General features: G+C 51.2%; 1 protein-coding gene across 5 annotated transcripts in view; it reads right to left on the bottom strand.

The window, feature by feature from the left end:
* Positions 1-18312, bottom strand: part of RNF157 (ring finger protein 157) — a 91715-nt gene that overhangs the window by 44924 nt on the left and 28479 nt on the right. For all 5 annotated transcript variants that reach the window (XM_050919314.1, XM_050919315.1, XM_050919318.1 and 2 more), the window contains exons 3-4: positions 5133-5221; positions 466-612 (exon numbers count right to left, since the gene is read on the bottom strand). In XM_050919314.1, coding sequence (XP_050775271.1) covers positions 466-612; positions 5133-5221 — 236 coding nt within the window. The remainder of the gene's footprint in view (positions 1-465; positions 613-5132; positions 5222-18312) is intronic.

Genomic DNA, 18312 nt, shown 5'->3' with positions numbered 1-18312 from the left:
GTCCAGCAAGAAACATCTCTGAGCCCATCCTCCATTCTCTTGGGTGCCCTCCGCACAGAGGTGGAAGCGACAAGAGCTGGGGAGGAGGGACAGGATGAGACTCCAGCAGTCTAGGACTCTCAACTCACTCAGGGAGCGCTGGGCTGGCCAGGACTCCTGGGGGAGGCCATAGTCATGGTCATGACTCCTGGGCTGAGGAGTGTGGGAAGCCCACCTCTAATCTTCAACAGCAGCAAAACTGAACAAGCTGTACTGGGAACCGCCTCTGGCAGAGCTGTCCCGGTGCACTGGACTTCTCACTCCCTGGAGTGACAATCCTCCCGAGCAGTAACACAGGGAGAGCTGTGCTCAGGCCTGGCTCTACAGGAAGCCGTACTAGCCAAGGGCTGGGGGAAAGCCCCACTCCTCAGCCCCTCTGGTTTATGGAGGAAATGCCTCCCCCGGAATCTCCTGCATTCTTCTCACCTGGCTACTCCGTTCTGGAATTCTTCGATAGCCTGGTAATAAATGGTGATGGCCACTCGCGCATCAGTGTCAAAGGTGAACTCCACATTGTAGCGGACCTTGGCTTTGCTGATTTCCTCGCCAGGGGTCTTCACTTCCTCCGTGCACCTGGCAAATCACAGAGGGAGGCAGAACTTACCCTGGATCCAGAAGCCCCTTAAACACCCGCCCATGAAAGGCTCTGGAGCACACTGTAACTACGCTGGGGAAAAACTAGAGATTCCATCCCCTTCCTTCTGGAAAAGCCAATATGTGATGAAGCCACAGCGAGCTGCATCCAAGGACCGGCACTGGCCGGACAACAAACCCCAGCCACGTCCAAGAAGAGCAGACACCAGCAACTAAAAGGCTGCCAGGGGGATGAAGTGGTTCCCAGTGTTGTGTAACCATGTTACTGCCAGAAACTGTATAAATCCAACCATCCAACAAGAAGAATCCACTTCCGTCCCATCCCCCCATGCCTCATCCAGTGCGAGGCCTGACACTGCCCAGCGAGCGAGGGCAAGAAGCTTTTTTGAAGGGTGGAGTGGGGGGGAAGTCATCTTCAAATCCAAGGCTTTTCTGAGCTTTGGGCTGGATCCAAGGGCCGTGTATAGAAGCCCCATAGAGAGCAAACAGCTGGAGTCTTTTAAGTCTTACTGGGCAATTTGTAGGAGACCCAGGCCAGCGGATCAGCAGCTATAGCAAAGAGTGACCTGACAGAGGGAAGGGCTTGGCTCCTGGTGGAAAGGAGTCTCGGGCCCTAGGGATAAGGAAGGGCAAATCCTCACTAATAAAAGCTGGAGTCTGGCCTGGCCTTTCCGTTCTGGTCAGTACAGAGGACAATAGAGGACGATGGATGAATGGCAAAGTGGTCCAGAAACCTGAATTCAACTCTCCCACTGACTTCCTGTGTGACCTGGGGCAATTCTTGTAACCTTTCCATGCCTCAGATCCCCATGTTACAACAAGGGTAACAGCCCTGCCCAACCTCCCAGTGGCGTTGTGAGGCTAAATCCATTAATGCTCAAGAGGTGCTCAGAGGCTTCGGTGACTGGGGCCACGGTCGTGTCTAAGACAGACAGATAAAAGGTGCCACGGGCAATGCTCCGATTGGAGGGTGACTCATATGTAAATCTGAAGTAACACCATTACCATCAGAGTCACTCCAGATGTACATCAGTGTAAATGAGACCACACCCTGGCCCAACGTCATGAGGAGAAAGCTTGTGTTCCACTGTTTGGGATGAAAGGGCAAAGTAGCAACTCACTGGATTTGTCTGGTCTGTTTCCCCTCCTCGGGGATTGTGCGTGCTCTCTGGAGCCTGTGCTATAATCCCTGGCGCTGTTCACTGCAACGAAACCCACATTTGCATTCAAAGATCAAGCTCAGCCTCTGTTCATTCTGAATGGTTCTGCCTCCGTGCCTGGGCGTATGTGCTGCTGGGAGGAAAGTTATCCCAGGGGCTGGGCCAGCCAGAGGTGTAAAAGGCAGCAGCGCAGGAGGCAGTCCGCAGATGAATAGCCAAATGCGCCCAGCAGGAGAGAAGCAGTACACTCTTGATGCTGGACAGCACTTAGAGCCCAGTTCTGTGCCACACTCTGCATTGTACAAAGTGCTTCCAACATTCTGTAGTTGAGATTTGCAGTTTAGCCTCCGGGGGGAGCAACTGAGGCCAAGTCGGAGGTGCCTCGTTTTCCCAGATGCTGCTCTATAAAACCTGAGCTGTACAAATATTAACTCTGCCATCACTCTGAGACGCAATCGACACACTGCGGCCACCCCTCTGAGCCTTTTCTAGCACCTTCCATCCTCAGCTCTCGAAGCATCTGCCAAGCGCTGATGGACCAAAGCCTCTCCATGCCCCGGTGTGGTAGATAAATATCATCACCTCCAATGAACACAGAGCAAAGCCGAGGAGCAAAACAGGAGAAATGACTTGCCCAAGGTCACGCAATGAATCACTGGCAGAGCTGAGCCCAGAACCCAAGTCTCACTCCTCCTCCTCTGCTTTAATCACTAGACCACATTCCTGCCCTTCCTTCTAATAAAGCCATTTGGAAAAATAACTGCAAAGGCAGCAGTAAAGTCCACGTAACCCAGCCGACGTCAGGGACAGGATACAGAATGTTCCAGAACTCCCTTTGTTTGCTCAGCAGGTTAGCGATCTGCACAAGTGACTTGTGCACGCTGGGAATTTGGAGGATGCAAGAGAAAAACAGAAGTTTGGAAGAGACAAAAAGCTGGTGCCGTGAAGTGTCGGTTCCACCTTTAGCCCATCTCCACTCAGCTTTGAAGTCGTCACAGGTTCGTACCTCCCCCCAGTCAAGAGTTTTGCAGGACTGTCCTGCTCAGGGTCGCCCAGAGGGGGAGGAGGCAAGTGGGGCAATTTGCCCCAGGCCCTGCAGGGGCCCCCACAAGAATATAGTATTCTATAGTACTGCAACTTTTTTTTATGGAAGGGGCACCCAAAATTGCTTTGCCCCAGGCCCCCTGAATCCTCTGGGTGGCCCTGGTCCTGCTTAAAGCCCCCCAAATTTCCGGCCTGGTGGGAGAAGAACATTTCCCATGCTAACCTTGCCACGTTTCACTTTAAGCCGAGCCTCCAGTGACACTCAGGGCAGCAGCTTCGCCAGGGCTTCCTCCTGGGCACGTGCAGCCCCTCCACACACGCCCCTTTTGGCTGCAGGGGGAGTTGGAGCCACAATCCCCAGTGCAGCAGTAGCAAGGGCACAGGCAGCACTGGCCTCCCCACTGCCCACCCAGGACCCCCATCACGGCCTGCGCTGGTCCCCCTCACCACTGCCATGGGCAATCACCTCTTCTGCCCCCACTTGCAACTCCACTCTCATCTCTGCTTTCTCGCAGATGTTTATCTTCTGGCCCAGATACACACTCCCCCAGGGCCGGCGCTTCCATTTAGGCAACCGCCTGCGCCAGGATTTGGGAGGGCGGCATTTTGCAGCCCTCAGCGGCAATTTGGCAGCGGGGAGTCCTTCCACGCTCCGGGTCTTCGGCGGCAATTCTGCGGCGGGGCCTTTACTCGCTCCGGGACCTGCCGCTGAAGTGCCCCGAAGACCGGGAGTGCGGAAGGACCCCCCCACCGCCGAATTGCCACCGACCAGGAGCGCGGAAGGACCCCTGCCTAGGGCACCTAAAACCCTAGCGCCACTCCTGCACTCCCCTAAGGAGCACCACAGGCAGCAGCAAAGAAGAATTCATGAACTCACGCCAATGGTGTCACCTGATCACTCCCATTTCCCTCCTTCTCCCCCCTTCTCTTTTCCTTCCCTCCCACCCTCAGGCTTCATGCCCCTATTTGCTCTCCCTCGGGTGTTTTTAAGAAGAAGTATTCAGCTGTAGCCTCCCTTCACCAGATGGTCCTAGCCGGACACCCCCTTCCGCACAATGCAGCCCCGAGAATCCCCCAGTACATTACTGCCCATGTGAATTCAAACCCACCTCACCCCTTGTGGTTGCTCGTCACCCTGGGAGGTCACCTGCAAGCCAGTCTCCAATGCGGCTGCTGCTTGGCCACGGAGCTACAGGGGAGATCCCAGTGCTCAGCACAGAGCCACAACTTGGAGACAGTTTCTCCTACACGGAACAAAAATCACACTTGCCTCCCTTTCCGATTCCCACGCCCCGTCGTCAGCCATCTGAGGCTCTCTAAGCACTTCACGAACACCCAGCCTCCGTGCAGGGTGGGTACTGAAAGTGCACGTCCCATGCAATCACTGTACTCCCACAGGATGGTGTCATGGGACTCCCGGGCCCCGAGCTGTTCATCTGCACAGGGCAATGGCATAGGCACATTTTTGCACAATTCTCTCCTCCTCCTCAGAACTCTTGGCCCGAGGGAAAGCAGGAACGGGATCAGAATTGAGAGATGCAGTGAGAGAAGGGCAAAGAGAAAGAACGATTGCAGTGTGTCCCAGCAAGGGAGGCAGGTTAGAGAGTGGCTGGTCTGTGGCCTTGCCTCTGCACTGGCTTTCTTGGGTCACTTCTCCCCACTAGGCCTGAACTCTGCGCTGCTGCATGCTGGTTCCAGCCCAGGCAGTGGGAGAGGGATTAGCTCGGCTTAGCTCCTGCTGTCACCACTAATGACCCTGCAGATCAGCTAGGAAGGTGAAAATCCAAGAGGCGAGCCATCTGTCCAATAACAGGAGTGGGGGTGGGGCTTCTCCGCGGGACGCCACTTTGTGGCACCACCATTCGTCCTCAGTGGCTTCACTATAATCATGCTCAGTCCACTTGGTATGCCGGCTGACGGGTGGGTCTCAGCACACCATGCCAGAGGGGAGCTGAGTCCTCCACTCCAGCATCTACTCGTGAGCTTCCCCTCGCCAACCAGGTGTAGACGGGATTCTGGGCACCCCTTATTCCTTCCGTTCAGGGCCCACTCCCGCTAGATCCCTTCCTCACAATCCCAAATCCCCTCCCAGCCAGCCCAGAGCCATGCACCTTGCTTTAACCCAGACACATGGGTAGGTGTAGAGCTCCCTCTGGAGGCGGTTTGGGACGTTACTGCTCAGCTGATGCAGGCACCTAACTGGTTAAGCCACTAGGATGGTTAAGCCATCTGCAAGTTGGAGCAGGGTTCCCAGCCAGACCATCTGAACTCCCACCGCTGCAAATGGGGACTTACTTGACTAGACGCAGAGTGTCCTTGCGGATGTTGATTAAACTCCTGAGTGTCTTCACAGGCTCCTGTGGGGGTGGGGCGGCGTAAGGAAACTAGGGTGAAAAGAGAGATCATTGAAACAGCTGATTTTTGTAGCACCAGGGGCCGAGGTATCACCTAAGTCAAAATCATTCAACCTGCAGCAGGCCTGGATCCCATCCCCTAGTCAGGAGCAAGTGCATGTGCCATGTCAGAGGCCACACAGACCTCATCTCTGCAACAGGACAGAGACCCTTTCCTCGTATGGCCAATGCCAGCTTCAACAATCAGAATTCGTCCCCCCTCCTCCACCGGTCATGAGATCGGCTTAGACGCCATGAGATTTGTACAAGAACAGTAACATGTGCTGGGGCTTTCTGTTTGCTTTTCGGTTGTTGAGACTTCCAGGGTCATATTTTCTAGTTTTCGCCCTAGCCACAAGGCCAAGACACCTGCTTTGTCACTTCTACCCAGAAGCTGAGATTCGCAGCAACCCCCTGGCTCCAGGGGACAGGGCCGTAAGAACAGCACCACCAAGCACGAGTCCGCTGACGAGACTGCCAGCACCAGCAACACTCCTCCCTGCAGGCCAGAACGTCACACAGAAAGCTGTGCAGTCGCGGATGAACGGGACCCAGGACGACCCACTCTCTGACCCCAAGCAAAGCAGTGACCCAATACAACCCCGAAATGTCCCCGCACCATGTTAGGTGGGAATACAACCCCCAGACTCCTCCCACCCTGTGCCGAGCAGGGATCCAATACTACCTCCATGCCACCCAGCCTGTGCAAAGTGGGGACCCAATCAATTGCCATGGCTCCACTGATGTCAAGGGAACTAGAGTGAGTTACCCCAGCTGAGGATCTGGGCCAGGGAGTCCGATCCTGCCTGACGCAGAGCACCCTCAATTCCCCCTGACTTCCTCAAGGATGGCAGGTGCTCAGTGCCTTGCAGGATCAGGGCCCTGGCTCAGTAACTCTCCCCCGGGACTGCTTTTCGGAGACGCGCAGGTTTCAAGGTAAGCATGACGCCCGGCCCAGGAATCGAGGTTCCCTGCTGGGAAAGGCAGAGCAGGTCAGAAGCCGAAGCCTGCGCCGGCAGCGTAACGGGCTGTTGCTCAGGAAGAGATGGTGCACAGGGCTATTCCCCGCTGCACAGCACTGCCTATGGAGGAGCCTAGCAATGTCTTGTATGGGCCTAGGTCCCAGCCGTGTCTCTAGTCTAGCGCAGAGAAAGGATCCCATTTGTGCCCACAGTGAAGCACAGGGCACATCCTCGACTCACACCACTGCACGGGGGGCATACGAGGGGGAGGGATAGCTCAGTGGTTTGAGCATTGGCCTGCTAAACCCAGGGTTGTGAGTTCAATCCCTGAGGAGGCCATTTGGGGATTGGTCCTGTTTTGAGCAGGGGGTTGGACTAGATGATCACCTGAGGTCCCTTCCAACCCTGATAATCTATGAATCCTTATGCTGGTGGCTTCAGCAGCTGCCTTAGCCTCTTATGAGACAGACTGGGGCTTCCCAGGCCTGATCCTGAACACTGCCCTGTGTTCCCACTGAGCCTTTAGCACTGGGGACAGTGTCGTTTCCCCCCAGCCTGACACAGGGCTGGCACAGGACTTTCACCCTAAACATCCTCAGAGTCAGCCTGATACCAAGGGTGCTAACAACTGAGCTCCTGAGGCCCTTTTAGGGAGCAGCAACGGCGATGGGGAATTTGGGTGCACGAGTCCCCAGCATCCACACCTAGGGCCTCATCTGGAGAGGCGCTGAGCACCTGGAACTCCTGCGGAAGCCCTGGGTCCAGCTACTCTGAGGACAAAGTCCTGGGTATGGACCCCAGCAGGATCCAGCCTGCATCAGGTCATCCTCCAAGCGTCTGCAGCAGAACAGATAAGGCTGCTCATTTCCTGTGGCTGGACAGAGGGGGGTAAGGTCCCTGTGGGCCAGACCTCTCCAAACATCTGCAGCAGCAGCAGCATATTGTGACACCCAGATCTGTGTGACAGCACTCAGACCCCCTGCTCTGCAAGGCTGAGCCTGGGCTTGTTTTTACAAATCGGGTTAATTTTTCCCCAAGCTCATGACAGTAAGCGACTGACAACACAGATCAGAGCAGGACAGAATGCGCAGGGGCTGCATGCATGGTTCCGACACACTGCTCCGCCCACCTAGTGCTGATAGAGCCTGTCCCGCTCTGGGTGTCGGTACCAAGTTGTAGGGTGGCTTTGGTTAAAGTTTTTGATTGAAGCTACCAAATTCCTTGCAATGCACATGCATGTTCTCCTTTCACACCAGCCCAGCCAGACCAGGAGGAGGGATGGCCTTTCCTCCAGGCAGCCTGCCTGGCCTGGGAGAACAGAACCCTGACCATCTGCGAGGTCCAGGAGAATAGAGGGGAAGAGAGACCTCTATCACCACTCAACCTGCCCTAAGACGTTCTCACCAACTGAGGGCTTCAAGGCTGCATTGCAATATCATCTTGTGGCTAGAAGTCAGTGGCTTACTCCAGATTGACATGCGTGTAACAGATCAGAATCCAGCCAGAGTTCTCTCTCCTGAAAGTGATATTAAGGGCTGACAATCCAATGCCACTGCACCTGTGGGTATCTGATAATGGCCTATTTGTCTTTGGACTGATTGGGAAATTTCTCCCAGCCAACAGGGTGACTGGAGCTCTCTGCTGAGAGGTATCGCTGAGGAAACACTGCGGCTCTATTCGGACACTTACAGAATTCCAGAAAAATCCCCCTTTGGGTTGAAATTTCTCTGGTTTGTTCTCTGCCCGACGTTGTGAAGGCCAAGACTATAACAGGGTTTAAAAAAAAGAACTAGGTAAGTTCATGGAGGATAGATCAATCAATGGCTATTAGCCAGGATGAGCAGGGATGGTGTCCCTAGCCTTTGTTTGCCAGAAGTGGGAATGGGTGTCAGGGGATGGATCACTTGATGATTACCTGTTCTGTTCAGTCCCTCTGGAGCACCTGGCATTGACCACTGTCAGAAGACGGGACACTGGGCTAGATGGACATTGGTCTGACCCAGTATGGCCATTCTTATGGGAATGGAATGCCTCGTGGCATTCCAGTCAGCAGGGGCGGCTCTAGACATTTTGCTGCCTGAAGCACGGCGACATGCCGCAGGGGGCGCTCTGCCGGTCGCCGGTCCCGCGGCTCCGGTGGACCTCCCAGAGGCGTGCCTTCGGAGGGTTCGCTGGTCCCGCGGCGCCACCGAAGCTGGTTATGGCTCCCATGGAAACCGTGACATTGAGATTTTACATGCAAACCAGTCAGGTGGTTTGGTTGTAAGGTTCCATGAAATGGGCTGATTTCTGCCTTTGATTTCCAGCTCCTTTGGATGGGGAGATAAAGCACCTTTGAGATCCCCCAGCTCTCCTCCCCGCCAGCCCTTTGCTGGACTCTAATGTGTCCAGCATGCTAATGGTGGGTATTTTTAGACTGCTGATGCTGCAGAACACACTCTCCAATGAGGATCAGGGGGACAGAGCTCAGTCTCTGCCTGGCTGCTATGGAATGAATACAAATTTGCCCATTTAACCAGCTGCGCTCCCAAGATAGACAGGAAAAAACGGTGTTTTCGTGAGTTGCACTGAAAAGCGCTGACAAAGTACTCTCCCACCTCAGGAGAGCATCTGACTCAGGAAGGGCCAGAGCCGCGGCATCCTGGAGTCACACAGGATCAATGCTGGGGGATAGCAGGCACCGCAACCATGCGTCAAGGTGACCTTGAGCGCATGAGCTTAGTGCTCAGGCTGGCTGCCGTTCACAGGGGCAGGGCAGAGCCTTTAGGTCTGAGATCACCAGGGAGCAGCCACTGGGGTGGAAACGATGCCAGATGCTGACGGGCTCAGAGATGCTAGAGCTTTGGCAGCCGATTGCATTGCTCCTCAGGCAGCTCTGCTATGCACTCCCCTGTGAGGTCTGCTCCTCCTCACCCACCTCAGGGCACATGCAAGCTGCGAAAGGTACAAGAGTTACATGAGGCCATTGCCCGGCCCCTCTGCAGGACTTGCTGGATGCAGAGTTGGGCACATGCTGTACCATCCTCTGGGTGGCCACCCACCCCTGCACAGCCCAGCACAATCTTCCCACAGCTTCTCCTGCTCAGGCCAGCAAAGAAGTGTAATAAGAAAACAGATCAAGGGGGCAAAGCCGTGTAAGCTGCACCACTCTGGCACACAGTGAGGGCACCCTAGGAGTGTAATTTACACTCATTTAGTATCCTGTGGGGGAGCAAAGCCAGGCTTTGCCCATAGCAAGGGCAGCTGCCAGTTAGCAGCTCCTCCATGCATGGGCGAGCCATGCAGCTGTGACATTCCAATCTCATTTCCTAGGTGCTAACAGAGCCTGCGTTTGCTCTTTTGGTGTTTCCAATGTATCCTCTTCTCTCCAGCGAAGATAGATCTATGGCTGCAGACTCAGATATGCATCGAAACACCATAGACCAACGCTGGCGGGAGTCACAAACAGAATAGTTTGACTCAGGGATGCTCTTGGTGGTTTCGAAAGCATTGCAGACAGCTGCTCTGGGTTTATTTAAATTCATGGCTTAAAAAAAAGAAATCTTTGAAAAAAACAGGGCCCATTCTGATCACATCTGCTGGCGTAAATCAGGTGCAACTTCACTGTGAAACTGGGGTAAGGGAGAGCCGAATCAGCCCCCAGATAGTTCAAAGATTTGCACTGTTAGTTGCTCTCTCTCTGTGTGTCTCTCACACGCACACTCTCCTTTGTTCTAGAAGACAGACAATGCCGGCTCCCATACTGCGAGTGGCTTTTACAAAGCTTTGTTTGTTCCGACTGTGAGGCTGTTCAAAAGGAAACCGGACACCACATGCCACATTCACTTTTCAGCTTCCATCAGTGACTGCACCACTAAACAGCAGGCAGGTACCTGCCGCAGACATGCATGGATGAAGCTTCCGAACATGCGAGCTGGGCCTGATGCTCCCTGCACCGCAACAGAAGTGCTCTATTCAGGGTACACGAACACTTGGGAAAACACACGTGGGAGAGAACACACGTGGATAGAGTTGCCTTTCTTCTTCTTTGCTAATTGCTGCTCTATTGTGGCAGAGCTCAGAGGCCCCCATAAGGGAGGAGTGCTGCATACACGAGAGAGAGTCCCCGCCCCAGAGAGCTTCCAGTTGGATTAGTTTAATTCTTCTCAAGAACCACTTACTGCCAGTTCCAAACAGCGAGTGCCAGACTGCGAACTCCAGTGAGAGCTCTCCAAGTGTACATTTGTTGGCACCCAACTCTCAACGCAAGTCAGTCAGTGGGAATCGAGCAAAACTCCCAGAGAGCTGTGGGATCCCAAGCCCGAGAGCCGCGAAAGCTTTTCCTCTGCACAGACTCGCTACCACCCTGGGAATGTTTAAAGTTATGAATGGAATTAGCAGGGCACGATCTTCAAACGCCAACCCTGAGTAACACTCCTAGTGCATAGGCCACGGGCCCCCAGACAATACAAACAGCCTCCTTATTTGAAACGTTTTGGCGCCACCGAGTGGTGAAACTGCACTGTTACCTTAAACCAGCCGCACAACAGCGGCAATTGGGCATGACGCCTTTTATAACTGGGACGGGGTAACTGGGCAGATCCAGCTATGCTGGAAGCAGGTGTAATTCCAGCTGAAGTCACCTTCCACCTTCTTCCACTCGGTTTAACTGACTAAAGCTCTGACCCTCTACAGCAAGTCCAAGAGGACAGAAGATTTCTGGGGCAGAATTTGATTGAAGCCATGAAGCTCTAATGGGGTGGCCTTAGAAGGGACATTAGACCTGTATGGCAAACCTTGCTGGGATAGCACGCTGCTGTTCCACATGAATGAAGAGCCAGGCTTGGCCGAAAACCCAATTCTTGCTTCATTTAATGGGACACGTTCAAGGCTGGGAGATGGCAAATCAGAACCAAAACAAACCTTCTCCCCCCGCAAAAAATGTTTTTCTGTTCAAAACCATTCCCTGCTAACAAAGGATCCATCATGCCCCGGGCATCCTCCAGAGCTGTAATCCAATGAAAGGGGAGTGTGTCTAAATGGAGGTCTCAGGTCCAGCTATGCTCCTTTCACCTCCTGGGTGGAGGGGTTCCAAATTTGGCCATGCAATCAAAGAATTATGGGGCTGGAATGGATCTTGGGAAGTCATCACCCCCTGTGCTATACCTAGTCCATCCCTGCCAGGTATTTGTCCAACCTGTTCTTAAAAGCCTCCAATGAGGGGGATTCCACAGCATCTCTTTGAAGCCTGTTCCAGAGCTTAACTTCCCTTAGAGTTAGAACATTTTTCCTAATATCTAACCTAGACATCCCTTGCTGCAGATTAAACCCATGACTCTTTGTCCTATATTCAGCAGACATGGAGAACAATTGATCCCTGTCCTCTACATAACAGCCCTTAACATACTTGAAGGTTGTTATCAAAGTCCTCACCTCGCTCTTCTCTCCTCAAGATTATCCATGCCCAGTTTTTTTTAAAAACCTTTTCCTCATAGCTCAGGTTTTCTAAATCTTTTATCATGTCTGTTGCTCTTCTCTGGATTCTCTCCAATTTGTCCACATCTGTCCCAAAGCGTGGTGCCCAGAACTGGACAGAGGTCTCCAGCTGAGGCCTCACCAGTGCCCAGGACAGCAGCACAATTTCAACGCTCCGGTTAACACACCCTAGAATGATATTAGCCTCTTTTTGCAACTGCATCACATTGTTCACTCATATTCAGTGTGATCCACTATAACCCCCGGATCGTTTTCAGCGGTGCTACCACCTAGCCACTCACTTCCCATTTTGTAATTGTGCATTTGATTTCTCCTTCCTACACACACTCTTTGTACTTATCTTTATTGAATTTCAACTTGTTGAATTCAGACCAATTCTCCAATTGGGCAAGGTCATTTTGAATTTTAATCCTGTCCTCCAAAATGCTTGCACCTCCTTATAGCTTGGTATCATCTGCAAATTTTATAAGCATACTCCCCACTCCATTATCCAAATCACAGATAAAGATACTGAATAGTAGCAGACCCAGGACTGACCCCTGTGGGATCCCACTAGATACACCCGCCCAGTTTGACAGCAAACTATTGATAACCACTCTTTGAAAAAACAACAAGAAGTCCTTGTGGCACCTTAGAGACTAAAAAATTTATTTGGGCATAAGCTTTCATGGGCTAAAACCCACTTCATCAGATGCATTGAGTGGAAAATACAGTAGGCAGGTATAAATACATAGCACATGAAAAGATGGGAGTTGCCTTACTAAGTGAGGGGTCCAATGCTAATGAACCAATTCAATTAAAGCGGAAGTGGCCTATTCTCAACAGTTGACAAGAAGGGGTGAATACCAAAGGGGGGTGGGGGGAAATACTTCTGTAGTGCTAACGAGGCCAATGCAATCAAGGTGGCCCATTTCTAACAGTTGACAAGAAGGTGTGAGTATCAGCAGAGGGAAATTAGTTTTTGTAGTGACCCATCCACTCCCAGTCTTTATTCAGCTCTAATTTGATTAAACCTGCACCAAAGAAGAACAGCCATAGAGGCATCATGAGAGAGAGCATAGCGTGTGCATCTCCTCTAACATGCTACAGCGACTCCAGGACAAGATGGCTTACACCAAAATCTGAAGGTGCAGTATACAAAAGTACTACAGTTTCACAGCCTATATAACTCCACAATCTCAATACCATCTGGGACTGCTTCTGGCCACACTTACAAAAGATTCCCACCAATGTAACATCACTGATCTCCATGAGTTTCCCAATTGTCACCACAGTAACAAGGCAGAATCCAGTCCTTTAGTCTGTTGCATTAAATCAGCTCTGTGCTAATGCAGCTATGTTTAGACGCTGGGGTGATTGTTAGTATTAGAGAACTGTTTTCTGTCAGCTTGTTCTATTTTGCTGATCATAGGAAAGTGGAGACTTCAGATCTCCTCTGAGGTGATAAAGTGTCAGAACTCAGGCACTCCTGAGCACAGACAACCCATGAGCCAATGAGACTGCAAGGCTCTCAGCCAATGACAAAGTCAGTAAACCTTTTTTTTTTTGGAATCTCAGATATCTTCACATTCCACCACCCCCACCCTCCCCACACACACAGCCTTAAGGAGGCAAAAGGTTGCTGAGTCATTAACTTCAAGGTAATGAGCTTTTTAATGAGTCATGAGAACTAAATGGAAACCCTGCAGTACTGCTAATTTCATCTGGAACAAAACGCTAGAGAAGAGAGAAATTTGTGCCGCATGATTGCTGCCCCTGACTTCTCGGCTATTAATATAAACATCTGTGGGCACCCTAGATGGAAAGAGCGCTCCGCAGTTAAATTAACAGTGATATTGGCCAGCTGTTTAATTCTCTCACGGCTCAGCTTCAAGGAAACCCTGAGAGCTGCGCCGAAGCCACGCTACAGCTCAAGCACACTACGTGATCTCTCAAAGCAGCAGTGGGTATCTAAAGCAATAGAAATCCATTTCACCCCATGTTAGAAGCAGCATTGTTTAGAGTGGTTAAGGCACAGGTCTGGGAAACAGGCGATTAGGTGTATCTAGACTAGAGAAGTGAACCACTGGTGAGTGAACCAATGGGACAGTACCGGTGCAGGTCAGTCTAGTATGGTCGAACTGGGCATGCTATTTCTAATGCAGTTTGTACTCTGCATCTATGCTAATGTTCTATGTACTACGGCCACGCAGACCTCTGAGTAGCTATCCCACAATCAGGGCTGGCTCTAGCCATTTCACTGCCCCAAGCACAGAGGCACGCCACGGGAGGCGCTCTGCCGCTCGCCGGTCCCGCGGCTCTGGTGGACCTCCCGCAGGCATCCCTGCAGAGGGTCCGCTGGTCCCGCGGCTCCGGTGGACCTCCTGCAGGCGTGCCTGCGGATGCTCCACCGGTAGCCGTGGGAGCAGAGGACCCTCCGCAGGGACGCCTGCAGGCGGTCCACCGGAGCCGCGGGACCAGTGGACCCTCTGCAGACACGCCTGCGGGAGGTCCACCGGAGCTGCCTGCCGCCCTCCCAGCAACCGAAAGAGCGCCCCCCGTGGCATGCCGCCCCAAACACGCGCTTGGCGCACTGGTGCCTGGAGCCAGCCCTGCCCACAATTACTAGCATGGCTCCCAACATTCTGATTTTGATGACACTTCATTTTCTGATAGAAAACTGGTCTGCCTAAAATTTTCTGGCCAGCTCTAATAATGATCAATTTTTTTAACAGGCCATGTGCAGTGTAAGCTAACAGCCACTGAACTAGCTACTGGGACTGTCAAGCATCGGATAGAAGCTGAACCAGACCCGGTTGGAAAGTAGTGGAGTTTCCTCCAGGAGATTTTGATCATTTGTCAACGTTTTCCCCAGAAAATCCTGGATTTTTCAGAGAAATATCAAAAACCAGAATATCAACATTTTCCAGAGAGCAGCCACTTGTCACTCAGAAAAATGTGTTCAGTCAAAAACCCAAGTTTCCATAAAAAAAAAAAAAAAACAAAAACCAAATTTCAAGGAAGATTTTTGACAAGCCCTAATCAGAATCACTTGACTGTGTTTCACAGGCCCTATACTGCTAAGAGCTAATGAAAGAGATCCTTCAGCTCAAGCAGAAAGGGCCTGTCCTTTGGGAGTGGCACTGCCGTTTTACCCCTTGCATCACTATGAAGTTCCAAGTGGTCATGAGATGCAGCACAGGGAAACAGAGAATACCTGAATTACCAGGTATCAGAGGGATAGCTGTGTTAGTCGGGATCTGTAAAAAGCAACGAAGAGTCCTGTGGCACAATAAAGACTAACAGATGTATTGGAGCATGAGCTTTCATGGGTGAATACCCACTTTGTCAGACGCATGAGGTGCGTCAGATGCATGAATTACCATGGATTTGTTACACAAAGCAATTTCTTTTTTCAAATGAGAGAGGGGACCTTTTCGATAAAAAGCATTACTCCTTGCGCTCACCAATCTATTGGGGCTCGTGTCCTACCAGCAGGCAACTCTGGTTATTTAATCAGTTTGGTTATGTGGTATCATAATTAGTCAGCACATCGAAATAACAGAGCTGCAACTTTACAGACAAACATCAACGTTTGTAACATCTGAAAAGCCAACCCAGCACTAGACAAAGCTGTGTGAACTTTCAGAGTCTGGAAGAAGTTGTCAGTTTTACTCTGAGGACATGGTAGCTAAATACAGCCTTCTCGTAACAAGCACGTGGGTGATCAGGACGGGAAACAAGCATGTGATTGGGGTTGTACACTTGGTTTCAACGCCTTCATGAGCAGTTGTTGAGGAAACTCCTCTCTAGCCCTGGTTCAGGGTAGGCACTTCAGCAAAACCTGCCTGGTGCAACGTGATTATGGCCCATATCCTAGAGTAACTCCAATTGCTTTGAGTGGTCTGCATTCCCTACTTTGTACAGCATGTCTTTCGTAACAACCAATTCACCAACACCTGAGAGAGCCTGTTACATTTCTAATGCTGTCAAGACACCTTTCTAAACAAATAAGAGCTGCCACATCAGTCTGATATAGTTACTCAAATAATGCCAGAGCCTATTAGCTGTAGAATCAGACACAAGCCCCAGAATGCAGCTCTAAATCCAAAATCCTCCAACATACAGGCGTGTTTGGATCTGAGGAGCAGGTTAGCGCGTCTCTGGAGAGTCATCTTTCCTCCAGGTTGGTTGCTAATGCAGTTCCCTGGGCTGGTCTCAGCAGGGCCTTTGTCACACACAGTTTCTTTGCCCCTCAGAATCGTTAGTAATTAGCTTCACTAGCAGGGAAGCTTTTGACTGGAGGGGATATAGTAGCCTCCAAAATCCACAGGAGCTTCCTGCAGGAGCAGTCATGGCATTTAAGGGGCTGGTGAAACATCTTATAGAAGAAGAGCCTGTTCTTCAGAGACAATTGCTCACATGAGCACACCTATTCTGTGCATCTCTCCCAATCTATTTTACTGCTGAGAATGTTTAACAGGGGCCAATGTCAATGCTTAACCACTCTCATCCCCTTCATTTCAGTGGGAATTGTGTATGCTCAGCCTCTCTCAGGACATGATACATGGAACATCTCCCTCAACCGGACAGCAGAAAAACTGCCCCACGATGAATGATTCCAGGCCACAGGGCTGGTTTCAGCCCCTCACTTCATTGACTTGAAAGAGGCCCTGTGTGCCTGCCGAGGTGTGCTGTGAACATGCCAACTCTGGAGGATGGGGTTGCATTCAAACATAGACACATACAGACACTGAGTTGGTAGCCATCAGAGATGGGCCCAAGCAAGCTACAAAGTCTGGATCGATGTTCAGATTCTAAAGCTCTCCACACCAAATTCAGGGTTATTTAGAGCAGGAGATTTGGTTTTGACCTGTTGTACAAAGAGAGGACTGAGAAAATTTGGATCAGGGTTTGGATTCTGGAAAAATCCACAGAGCTCGTGGGAGTTTGGAGCACCCCCAACCCCTGTCTTTCTGAGAATGTAGTAAAGGAGGCTGGTGTGTGTTCTGTAGCTGGAAGGAGACAGCCTACTGAAATCCAGTCCCTGATACAAGCCCAGTTGGATTTGAACAGTGCAAATCTAAAATATCCTCCCAGAATCAGATCCAAAACAGGATAAAATCCACGCTGCATACACAGTACTGACAAAACGCATGCACTGAAAAAACCTGAGATAGCTAAAAAAATCCATGACCTTTTTATTGCCATCTGGTTTCTGACCCATTAAGACATACCCACTTCATTGCACACCTTTCTCTGATGGCAAGAGGGTCAGACACTTTGGGTTTTTTTTTTTTAAATGAAAGCTGAAATTCTCACATAAATCACCTGACTCCTGCAGCTGGACCTTTAAGAAAAGCACCAAATAGTTGGCAACACTGCAGAGTGGGCAAGCTTGGGAGTAAATATCCGCCTTCTTCATGCAAGAAATCCAGAGAGAATTCGAAAAGGGCAGAGTATGTAGCCATGGAAGTGGCCATCAGAGCTTCCATGTTCATTCCACACTGGGCCTGGGCCAGATATTTTAGGATAAGTGAAGTGACAGGAAAGGAGACAGCGCTTCTCACCTCCCTAACAAATGAGGCTTCTTGAGCTGGTGTCCATGTAACCCAGGAGCCTGGATCCATTCACACAGTCCAGGACTCCATGCCTTGAAACCATGTAGCTAAGGAGCCTGGAGAAGCTTTACGGTGCCATAAATTGCCAGTCTGCAGCCATACTGGGTCCTGTACTGCTCCCAAGCACTGCTCTAAGCCCTGGGTAATCCCAGGGAGTGATTTTATATCAAAGGTAAGACTGTCCCTGCCTGAGTACAAAGGAGTCTTCGTTGACACCCCCGATCCCACCCCTACCCCACAGCTCCAGTCCCGCCACTATATGATTACTGCACTGTTCTGAAGATACGTCTTCTTATACCTCGGAATAGCCGCGTCCCATACACACAGAAAGGACAGTCTCTCTTGCAGCCCAGATGGCAGTCAGATCCTACGGAACGAGGAAGAAAAGTCCACTTGTCGAGACGCACAGAGCCAGAAGCTGCTATAGCTCTGAAGTCAGCGGTGTTATTACTTCGACCTACACCTACATAACAGCAGAATCTGGCCAGACAGACTTCAGTTACAGCTCAGCACCTGTTTCTGTGCTGACGGACTGTAACAGCACCTCTATAGTCCTTTCTGCCCTCGCCCAAACAGCCCATGTTTATTACACGTTACAGTCTGTTGCAAGGACCAAGCACTGGAAATTGGTATTGATCTCCCATCCCAGCAAGAAGCATTCAGGGGCCTGTTGCACAAATTTGCCATGGGGATGTGGAAAAGCAGAAGGAAAGGGCTAAATTCACCCCTAGCAGGAAAGACCAGGTCTTTGATTATGTACAAACAGCCACAGCCTTGCAAGGACACAGGTGGGGACGCAATGGCTAGAGACTTCTAGCATCCACAGACACCAGTGGGAATGGAGGGCACTCAGCACTTGTCAGGAGACACTCAGACCTATTACCCCCCTCATCCCCTGTCCTGATTTTTCATGTTTGCTGTCTGGTCACCCTACCTCCTCCTCACTCGTAACAAGTCTCCTTAATAACAAGAAACAGCATCTTCTGATCACCTGGCCAGAAATGTACCTAACTTGCCCTGTTAGAGGAAGACAACCACAGTAGCC

The sequence above is a fragment of the Gopherus flavomarginatus genome, chromosome 12 (assembly GCF_025201925.1).
Source record: "Gopherus flavomarginatus isolate rGopFla2 chromosome 12, rGopFla2.mat.asm, whole genome shotgun sequence".
In the NCBI taxonomy this organism is placed as follows: Eukaryota; Metazoa; Chordata; order Testudines; family Testudinidae; genus Gopherus; species Gopherus flavomarginatus.
The sequence above is the reverse complement of the archived record's forward strand: the minus strand, read 5'-3'. Positions and strand labels throughout refer to the sequence as shown.